This window comes from Hibiscus syriacus, unplaced genomic scaffold (assembly GCF_006381635.1).
Source record: "Hibiscus syriacus cultivar Baekdansim isolate YM2019G1 unplaced genomic scaffold, ASM638163v2 tig00004072_pilon, whole genome shotgun sequence".
NCBI lineage: Eukaryota > Viridiplantae > Streptophyta > Magnoliopsida > Malvales > Malvaceae > Hibiscus > Hibiscus syriacus.
The window spans coordinates 304,911-316,559 of record NW_024061998.1 but is presented as its reverse complement, the minus strand read 5'-3'; the positions used below and the strand labels follow the sequence as shown (position 1 = coordinate 316,559).

Sequence of the window (11,649 nt, the reverse complement as noted above, 5' to 3'; positions counted from 1 at the left end):
AAGGTAATTTATTTGGTTTAAAATGCAATTATAGACTCTGAAAATGTTTCTTTAGAGAGTCTTCTTGATTGAGAGGGGTTCTTGAAATAACATTTCGGATTAGCCTGATCTCTATCACTGTATCCCTCTAGATTGCTATTCGGTACATATAAATTGTGGTGGAGGATCTGCAACAATTGGAGGCATAAATTATGATGGGGATGAAGATTTAGGAGGGCCTGCAAAATATTTTCCTCTCAGGGAGACTTGGGAAACAAGTAGCACTGGACACTTTTGGGATTCCTCCGTAACATCGAAGGACTATATAGCACAAAATGTTTCCATTCTCAAGATGAACAACTCCGAACTATACACAAGAGCACGCCTGTCTCCTCTTTCTCTCACTTATTATATTCGCTGCTTAGCAAATGGAAGTTATACAGTCAAACCTCACTTTGCAGAGATAGTTATCAGGGACAATAGCTCCTTCCAAAGTCTTGGAAGGCGAGTGTTTAATGTTTATATCCAGGTAGTTAGTCATGTTATACATAGAGTATGCAATCTGCATGTTACCGGTAATGGTTTGATCGAATTGTTTTGTTGCAGTAGAAACTTGAACTGAAGGATTTTAATACTAAAAATGCAGAGCAAAAGCTGCTGATACGGAATTAATTAGGAGTTTTAAAGCTCTTGTTACGGACAAAACTTTAAGCATAAGGTTTCACTGGGCTGGGAAGGGAACAACTTCTTCCCCCAAAAGAGGAGTATATGGTCCTTTAATATCAGCTACCTCAATGCGAATCAATCTTTAGCCAGGACGAAGCCTTAAAATAAAAAAGACAACAAAAAAATACCTAAAATATTTTTTATCATTTTCTCTTCATAGTTCATACAATTAGTATTATTTTATTATTCTCAAATTTATAATTTAAATTTTAAGTTTTCTTTTATAAACTAGAATAAATATAAGATAATATGTGCATTCGTTTGATAATGAATGGTGTCGTGGAAAACCTGAGAATAGTGATATAGAAAGGAAGAGAAGAAGACGGAGAGATAGATTGAAAATTCTTCAAATATTTCTTACTCCAGCACAGTACATATTTCATTATTTTATACCCACTAGATTCTTGGAGAGGACAAAGTCAAAATCAGTTAGAGCCTTTGGGGCCCTCCTAGCTCTACCTCCCCTGCGCAAAACTTGGCCTTCCTCAACTGTCCATTTTTGCTCCTCAGGTGTCTCGTTATCAGCGTTAGTTATCAGTGTTGGATCCTGTGATGACTTGGCTACCCCGTCCGTAACAAATGTTCATACTCATGACACATGTAATATTCAAAGATGAGACTTTCAATGATTACAACAAGTCACTTGACCATTTTCTCTTGATTCGTACTATACTTTAAATTTAAATTAATAATTAATATCTTTAACTATAACTCATTAAGTGATATAAGTGGTTAAAGAGAATATTAATCTCGACTTTGAATTTCAACAATTGTATTTATAGGGTGTGTGTAATATCAATAATTAAAAAACATTATGAGTTAATATTATCTTGTAATCACCTCTGCTATTGAAAAATAATTTCTTTAACTAATCCTTAAAAGATTGACATTGATTTTTTTGGAATAAGTTAATTTAAGCCCTTAATATTTGTAAATTGTCATTTTAATCCTCATCGTTTTTAGCTAAATTTTAACTTTTGTAAAGTATTCACTAAAAAATATTTTTATTGTTAGGTTTTAAAAAAAATAAAAAATTCGAAGACATTACATTATGAAATCCTATATGGGTTAAAAAATAGTTGATTTTGAGAAGTTTGGAGCTATTTTCAAGGTGATTCTCTGGTTTTTGAGTTTGTGTATTAGTATCTAAATAGTACATAACAATATTGTCTGAATATCTGTTAAAAGTATAGGCTTTTCTTTTAATAAACTTCCAGTCTGCCTTTATTTATTTATTTATTTTTTGTTGTGGTTTCAATACTTTACTTTGACTAATCCGGATTGACCCACGTCGTTTACCTGATTTTGATGGGCGAGTCTCTCGAAAAGAATTTTCTACATACACAAGAACTCGAACATGAGACATTGTTTAAATGGAATCAAACTACTTATCACTTGAACTAATCCATGTTGATCCATACTGCCTTTATTTAATTAAAAGTATAGGCTTTTTAAAAGACAATATCAATATTTTTCATATGAATTCTTTTAGAAGGTAATATCGATATTTATCATGTAATTTCAATATTATTTATATAATATTGATATTTATATGTGCGATAGAGATATTGGACAAAATATAAAAGTTTCCTTCTAGTTCCCGTACTTATTATATAAAAACTCATAGTAAAATATCAAATAAATATTTTGGGCGTTTTTTTTATAGAAATATCACCCTCAGACCCATTAATTACCTGTAAGACACTATCTCTCCTAATATTATCAATATAGCACCCTTTTTAATAAAACGCGGGTCACCATCTGCGTCTTCGCGGGATTCTGTCCGAGCTAGCGTCACGTAAGAGAAGGCGCAGATCGTCATCCGCTCTTCACGGAACCTCTGACATGTACGAAAGGCACGGATCATGAATCGCGTCCTCTATGGGACATGTTAAAGAATAACCTAATGTAACTTAACAATAGTGTATAAATAGATTCATTAGATATAGAGATAAAAAAGTTATAAATATACCTTTTAACTTTTATCTCACATCGTCAATAAACATAACCTAAACATTCTAACTCCATTAAACTCAACTCATGAAACTAATATGTATTAAATTATAATGTTAGTCCCTATAGTTCTATTTTTTAAAATTTTTTTAAAATGTTTTGAGGGATGATGTGGACTTTAGAATGTGTGCCTCTTGAAACGTGTTTTCTCACGTGGTGTCATGTCAACATTTCTCATGGAAAACGCGTTTCATGATCCGCGCCTTCCGTATATGTCAGAGGTTCCGCGCCTTCCCTTACGTGGCGTCAATTAGGACAGAACCCCACGAAGACACGAATGATGATCTGCGCTTTATTGTCACTTTATCAGAAAAAATACTAGATCAATAATATTATAAGAAAATGTGTATGACAGATAATTAATAGATTTGAGGGTGATATTTTGATAAAAACGTCTATATTGTGGTTGTGAAAAGAAGCTGAAAACTTGCTAGTACTAAAACTACTCTTGGCCTGTCATGCCCTTATTCAGTCTATCGAGAGGTACCCCTGGAGCTAAAATATCAACACTTCAGAGTATTCATACTCATTATTATTGTAAGTTTGAAAATGTCTTTTTAATGCGCCTAATCCTTTTAAAATGACGTTGTAAGCGATTTCATTGAATAAATTTAGTGGTCAAAATAAGTATTTTTCTCTTTTGTTGTTTTGAGCTCAAACAGTTATATTTGTATAGTATGTCTCTTGTAAATGATTGAAATATATACTATTTTATAATTATTTTAGATTATTAGAAAAATGAGAACCTAAAATATAAAACGCCTAGAGTAAGAAAAAAATGAACGAGTCAATTCCAAATACGGAATGAATTTGTTTTGATATTTGATTTGTTAAAGACTTAAAGTATGATTAATTTGTTACAATAAAAAAGTATCATTTTGGTACTTAACTTTTTCTTGGTTTGAAGGGACACTTGGAGATGGTTTAAAAAGTGACGTCTGTTTAAAAAGAAAGTAAACACGAATGGTAATTAAAATTTGAGTAATTTTTTTTATTGAATTTTTAAAAATTATAAATTAATCACTATCGTTATTGATTTATAACAAAGTGATCCCTCGACGTTAGAATGATAGAAAATTGATGTGTCACGTTAACCCCTAACCTGACACTATTTTTGCCACCCAAGATATTTGACCGGCATTGTTTTTCTAATATCAATTTTGAGCCACATTTTTCCCTCGTGTCTGTCCTTGGTGGCTCATCGTCCCCGTCATATGTGATTGTTATTCTCATTTTAGGGATTGAGACTCCGGATCTATCTACTTTCTACTTCATGAAGTTCTTTTTGTTTATTTATTTTCATGCTTTCATTACGATTATTTTTTCCAGATGAGATCGAGATATTATAAATTTTGGTTATTTATCAAATACTAAGTTAGATTTTTTAGGTTTGAGTCCGAATTTTGGTTGTGAATTTGATGCTTGTTGCAGCAAGTTGAAGTATCAATTCCCAGTCCAAAAAAGGATGAAGTTTTGATCAAGATAGAAGTAGCTAATATTAACTCAATCAACTAGAAAATACAGAACGGGATAGCCCTGCCCATTTTTACCTCGCAAATCCCCCCAAATTCCTGATACTTTTACTTGGGTCATGTTTGTTGCAATCTGCCATCTAAATCTGGGTTTTTTCTTCCCATGCATTGCATTCTAAACGTGACTTGTTTAATATCCTCTGGGCGGCTCAACAAAATGCATACGTATGTTTGACGTTACACTGGACAGTTTGTTGGTTCAAGCCATATAACTTTCACTATATGAATGCATTTTGCAATGATAGAATGGAGGTACACTTGATGAATTTGTTGTGGCTCATTCGGGTTCTTCGACAGTTCCAAGGCCTCCAGAGGTATCAGTCGCTGATGCTAAAGAGAAGCTTTCCGTTTAAAAGTTGATAGGTTTTGGTCGGTTATTTTGACTCGGCTTTGAGGACCGTTGTGTTGAGTTTTCCTTGAACGATTCCTTATTTTCAAGATTCTTTGGTTTCAATGGTTTGTTTTAGAAAGTTATTGGGTGAAGCGGTGGAGAAACGACAATTTTTTTGGGTTTTGACTAATTATTTTGATTCTCAGACAGAAATTATCTGACTTAATACTCCATGTCAAAATTTCGTTATTTTAGTAACCTCCATTAACATCGAGTAATCATTTTGTTATAAATCGATAATATTAATGACTAATTTATAACTTTATAAAGTTTAGTAGGAAAAAAGAAAACTTACCCAAAATATAGTGGCCATTCACGTGGTTTACCCAAAAAATACAAACCAAGTGTAAACTTATCGCACAGCACAAAAGCCATATTTTCCGAAAAATTATACCGTGGCATCAGGTTCCAGAGCTCCACCAGAACCGCAAAGAGCATATGCTCATATGCGCCACCTAACCCAAGTTGCCATTTTAAAATCCCAAACACAGTTTTTCTACATCTCCAAAACCACAAATTCAATCCTCAAAAAAGAGCTTCCAATTTCAATCCATTGCTCTCTTACCCCTCGATCTATTTCCATTTCCACATCGTTAACGTCCATGGCAACCCCAGAAGCCGTGGTCAAGAAAGATGTGTATTCAGTGTGGGCACTTCCTCCCGAAGACGTTACCGCCAGGGTGAAGAAGGTGATGGAAGGTTTAAGATCCGAGTTCGGCGGGCCGCAGTTCGAGCCCCATGTCACGGTTGTTGGGGCCATCAGTTTAGCCCCCGATGACGCATTGGCCAAGTTCAGGGCCGCCTGTGATGGCCTCAAGCCTTATAATGCAACCGTCGATCGTGTGGCTACTGGGACTTTCTTTTATCAATGCGTCTTTTTGCTTCTTCATCCCACTTCCCAGGTAATATTCCCGCTTTGGGTTTCCTTCGATTTGCTAAAATTCAGACAACAATTCTTTTGTTGGAGTGAATGAAGTAAAAGTTTTATCACTTTTTTTTTTTATTTTGAAAATTTCTCCAGGTAGTGGAAACTAGTGAGCATTGCAGTGGCCATTTTGGTTACAAGTGCTCAAGCCGTAAGTTGTTTCTGCTTAAAAATGTTTGCCTTTTTTTTAACATCTCTAGGCATCCTGAATAATCAGTAACTCCACCGCATGTTAATGCTGAAATTCATTAGACTAACCCATAGCTATATCCAAAGAAGGACGAACTCGAGATTTTATGTTTGCGAATTTAGATTCTTGTATAAATTAATTTAGGGGTGTAAAATTATAAAATTTCGGTGGGTGCGGAATTATATTATCAATATGAGAATTTAAAATTTCAAGGTTGCAATCGCACCCTCCAATACTCCTCGGTCCATCCCCGGCTATATCCCCTGAGGTTTTGATTATGATTCAGCTTCAGAGATGGTTAGAATTATAGAAGGTGGAATAACTAATCAAGTAAAGATAACATTTTGACTGCTACAAGTTCTCCATTGAGAAGGAGGGAAGGGGTGTTAATGTTGGGGTTGGTTGGGGGGGGGGGGAATAAGAAGACACCAATTTCCCTAAATAAATTCCCCATAACCCCTTTTATCTATTTCTTTTTAGAAGGCAATATTTCACTAATTTAGCTTATTCTTGAATCCATGTCCTTTGCATTAGTTTGTCGAGACTCGACTGGTTAGACAAGTTGTGGCTGATGATTGCTTGCAGTTTGTCTTTAAGAATGGAATAGAACTGTTTTTCTAGACTAGAGAACTATCATCCAATCTGAAAATAAAAATTGAGACTTTGATAATTGATAAAGACATCTTCTATTTCCTTGTAGCGTACATGCCACACTTGAGCCTCCTTTATGCCGACATTTCAGAAGAAGAGAAGAAGAAAGCTCAAGAAAAAACTAATATGCTCGATGAAAGCATCGGTGGTCTGAGCTTCGAGATAAGTCGCCTTGCATTGTACAAAACAGATACCAAGGACAAAACTCTCAAATCCTGGGAGAAGGTTGCTGAATGCAACCTTAGTCCCAATTAGCTCTTTCTCTTCTGCTACTACTTCAATAGCACCTAGTAAGATTTCACCGAATAAGACTGAGTGTGTCCTCTCATTTACGTCAATAATAACGCATCTACGCTGGTTCGTAGTAATATCTATGAGTTATGATTATGATTATGATTATGATGCACTGTATATGTTATCAACAGCTAGATGTATTCAAGGTTGCGTACCTTGAAAACTGGTGGTAGCCATTTTATAAATCAGGTAATTGGCCAAGTCCACTGACTGCTGCAACTTGCATACTGTAAGTTATTGTTCTGTTTTATTTATTTGGGTCTATAAAAGTTCGCTTAGATCAATGCATGTGAACTTATGGAACAAGTTTCTCTCTTAATAGCTAGCATGTGATCAAAGAACTTGTCAAGAAAATTATCTGCTTGATTATGCACGTTTGACTTTGTTTTTGTTGTCAATTTGAAGACTCTATCAAAAGCCATTGTCCATGATCTGTATTCAAAAGACCCATACTTTTGATGTCCTCATGCTTGAGAAATTTCCTTGGAAAATATTGTCTAAATTGAAACCTGGTTATTAATGAACAAATAGCGCATATGAATCTCCTCAATTCCCAGTTCAAATATTTTTTTATCCAGTTGGTGTCAGAAAAGTTTCTTTATGATATGAAAGAGGAGGAGATTGATGTGAAAATATGGATGGTATTTTAACTTGGATTTTTCGGATTTTGATCTGATCCGATAGAGTCATTTTTTTTAATTTTTAAATAAGGCTCAGGTTGGATGTCGTAAAGGGTGATGTCGGGTCGAGTTCAAGTTTAAGGTGAAAACCCTCCGACCTGACATGAGATAATAATAATTTTCCTATATATATTTAGAAATAATTGTTATAATACACTTATCTTTATAATTTTTTAGTTTCAATTGGATCTTTACTGTTCCGGATAAAAATAAATTATATATATTTGTATTGTGTTGAATGCAAATTGTTATCCTAAATTTGTGTCGGGTGAGATCTCCTTTACCTAAGATTGGGTCGGGTTGGCAAAAAAACCGACTCAATCTGTTGCTAGTTGTGGATGGAGCTGTCACGGCCTTGCTATAGCTGGATCCTGGATCATTGGACTGAATATTTAATACAATTCAACCACAAATAAAATAGGGTAAACTACATGTTTAGTGACTAAACTATCACTTTTGTTCTGTTTTAGTACTTAAACTTTCAATTTTTTTAAAATCATACCTAATTTTTATTTTTTGTTTCATTTTTGTATACTTCATTAAATTTTTGTTTCATTTTAGTACCTAGATTTTTAACGGTGGGGTACTAAAATGAAACAAAAAGTTAATTTTAGGTATGGTTTTGAAAAATATAAAAGTTTATGTACTAAATGTGTAGTTTATCCAATAAAATAGTGCTTTCAAACTGAATATTTCGAAGTAGCCATGTAAACAGATTGAGAATAATGGCTGCCTCATTTCAGTATTGTCCTCTCGAGTTCTCCTGTTAATACTTATCTTTTGGTTTTACTTTTTCTCTTTAAATCACATGTGCATGAATGAGCCTTTCTTTTAGAAAAGTCAACAGCCTCTTTCATTTTTTTTCCCTCGGATGAATACCTGGAAATGGAGACACTGAGGCGGTCAAAAACTCCATCAATATTTCGCAATATATATCGTCACAGCCGTCTATTATATCGGGCGAAAATAATAATAGCAAGTATATGATATAAATATGGCTGTAGCATATACTTAATTGTATAATTCTTAAACAAACTTTTTTGATAGAATTAAACACAATTGAGATCATTCAAATTTCACATATTCACCGGAAATATACACAATTATTTACTTTTGAGGAGAGTAATCACATTTGATCGGTGTTTAAGTTAATCATATTTATTCTCTCATATTTCCTTAAATAATGAGTTCTAGGTAAATTAGTACTCTCCTTCATTCATTCTCCTATAATCCCTTCTATCCCAAGAAAAATTACGATTAAATTTAGAATTTAAAAATAATTATTACGTTTAAGGATTATTACTGGGGAATCTCTTTTGTCAATACATGATTGGTTTAAAAACTTAGATCTAAGACTGTAAATGAGACGAGACAGATCGTAAGTTACTCAAATTTGACTTGCTCAAAGTTTGGTCAACACTTTAATTGAATGGACTCGAACTATATTTTTTACCGAACTTAAGCGAGCTATAACCGACTCAAAAAGCTTGTGAACAACTCAAAAAATATATATTAAATTTTTTAATCAAATTATTAATAATATTAACATTTATATGTTGTTTTAGTTTAAAATGCAATATAAGGTTTTTATTTATTTAAGGTTTGAATTCAAGTTTGATCTTCAATCGAATTAAGTCTGAGAATGTTTCAAGTTCAAATTTTTTTTAAACTCAAGTCGAACTTCAATTTTTTATTTATTTCAAGTTCAAGTTAAGCTTGTCAAATTTAAGTTCGTGAGCTTTTGAGCCGGATATCTAATAGTTCATGATTATAAAAAATTATAAGTTTGTGAACTTTCGAATTGAATCAAAATTTAATTTTTTATTTTAAATTTGAGATGAACTTGATAATTTTAAGTTTGTAAATTTACGAGTCGAACTTAATTTTAAACTTTTTGAATTTAACTCAACTCAACTCATTTACATCTAGTTGGACAAAGATTAGTGTCGTTTGAGAATTTGTTATTCCCAAATTCTTTGACTTCTACACCTTTTTTTTCTGCTACAATTTTTCGGTTGGTTCAGCGACATCAAGGTTTTATGTTTTAGTCTTTAGACATTTATTTTTATTTGACCCATTTTTTATATCAACTTGTACAAGTTGGTACTATCTTATATCCTTCCCCACAATATTTCCATTACTTTTTTCCTGATGGTCATTCTTACATTTTTATAAATAATTTAATTTTGTATTATATGTACAAGTTGTTACGTTATCATTTTGAGTGTTTGATGTCAAAAAACCATCAACTACTCAAAATATATGATATGTAAATATTTTGATTTTTTTTAAAAACAGTTAAAAAGAAACAATTTTTTATTTAAAAAATATCAAAATTCTCTAAAATCTAATAAAATAAACTCAAACTCCTAAAACCCTTAATTTCGTGGGTTATCAACGAACAATCATCTATTTTTTATTGTTTGCCTATTACGTGTCATATTTTGAATAGTTAACAAAAATAATTTTGTGGATTATAACTGAGCAATCATCTATTTCTTGTCATTTGCCTATCACGTCTCATATTTTAAATAGTTAACAAAAAAAATTAATTTTGCGGATTATCATCAAACAATCATCTATTCTCACGTGTCATACTTTGAATAATTAACAAAAAAAATTAATTTCGTGGATTATCATCGAACAATCATCTATTCTTTTCGTTTGCCTATCACGTATCATATTTTGAATGGTTAACAAAAGAAAATAATTGTTAACAGTCAAGTACCTTAAATGATCAATAAGAAAATGTTAAATATCAATTTTGATAAAAAAAAACTTTAGACACTTAAAATAAATAAAAGATATAATTTAATATTTTTAAACAAATCTGATTTAAATATAAAAATATTTTTGAAACAAAAATGGTATTCTCAATTCCCACTTGTATTTGTTGCGTCTTATCCAAACTTTTATTTTTGCCTATTTCGGGGGTTTAAACAACAATTTAATATTTCAAGGTCGGCTGAAACGAGAAGTTTAAGCGGACATTAAATTGTTCCCTATAACCATCCGCACAGAATACGGGTCACCCCACCAAAAAATTACTTGTGCTTTACGTGTGGTATAGAAAACGTTAACTGATTCTTCTGGGATTAATTGCACTCAACACTAACAAAATATAGTTAAATCTGTATTTGGTCTCTAAACTTCAAAACTCTCTATTAAGTCCCAATACTTCATCTTAATCGGATCTTCTGTCTAACTGTTCATTTTGATGTTCAGTGTTATCTTGAACTTAATATGTTATACATACTTTTAAAACTAAAATATAAATATATTTAATCTTTAAGGAAAAAAATTAAAAAATGAAAATATTATTTAATTTTTAAAAATATTAAAATATTTTTAAATTTTATTTAAAATAGAAAAAAGTAAAAAAAAAATTAAAATTATATAAAAATCATGAACTATAAACTATAAATATAAAAAAGCTAATATTTATAAATTAATAAAAATTTTGACATAAAAAAGTGTTCGACTGTCTCTCATGAATTTACTGTTATTCTTTGAACATATTTTCAGTAAAATCAACCTTATATTAGAGTAACAATTAAATCCAAAATTTCCTTTGATTTTTTACACCAAATATTGATCAATACACCACAAGCATGGCCGACTTTTGTTTTTTACTTTTTGTTATATAAAATTATATGTAAAAATTAAATTTTCATGTGAAGAGGAAATATATATATATATATATAACAAATTAAACTTGTAACAATAACACGTAATTAAGATAAATTATTTGGTTTTTTTAAGTTAAAATGATCAACTTTAATACATTGAAAAACGATTATAAATTACTATAAATATCCTTTAGATCCCTGAAAATTTCAAAAAATAAAAAAGTGATAACTCCAAAAAATAAAAAATTCTTCAATTATTACAAAATCTATAATCTTAATAGAAATACATAAGTTATTAAAAATATTAATAATAAAAACACTATAAAAATTCAAAAAAATGTAAAAAAAATAAAAAGTATTAAATGATAAATTATAAATTATAAATTAAAAAAATAAAATAAAATAAAATTTTAGAAATATTTATAAAAGTATTCAAAAATTGAATACTTCATTTAAAAAATCTTTGATTATCTCTCACCATCTTGAGTCTGCTACTATTTTTTAAACATATTTTCAATGAAATCAAAATTGTATAAAAGTAATAGTAAAGCTCAAATTATCCTATGATTTTCTATATCAAATCAGTTGTCATTAATATTTGGTGTAGAAAATTGAAGAAAAATTTGAGTTCTATTATTA

At 31.0% G+C, this 11,649-nt stretch overlaps 1 protein-coding gene across 1 annotated transcript; it reads left to right on the top strand.

Moving 5' to 3' along the window:
• The first annotated feature begins 5,047 nt into the window (after positions 1-5,047).
• Positions 5,048-6,688, top strand: LOC120189073 (cyclic phosphodiesterase-like). The gene is made up of 3 exons (XM_039192411.1): positions 5,048-5,543; positions 5,663-5,717; positions 6,457-6,688. Exons 1-3 carry the CDS (start codon positions 5,088-5,090, stop codon positions 6,660-6,662), a joined length of 717 nt encoding a protein of 238 aa, XP_039048342.1. The 5' UTR covers positions 5,048-5,087; the 3' UTR covers positions 6,663-6,688.
• The last annotated feature ends 4,961 nt before the right edge of the window (positions 6,689-11,649 follow it).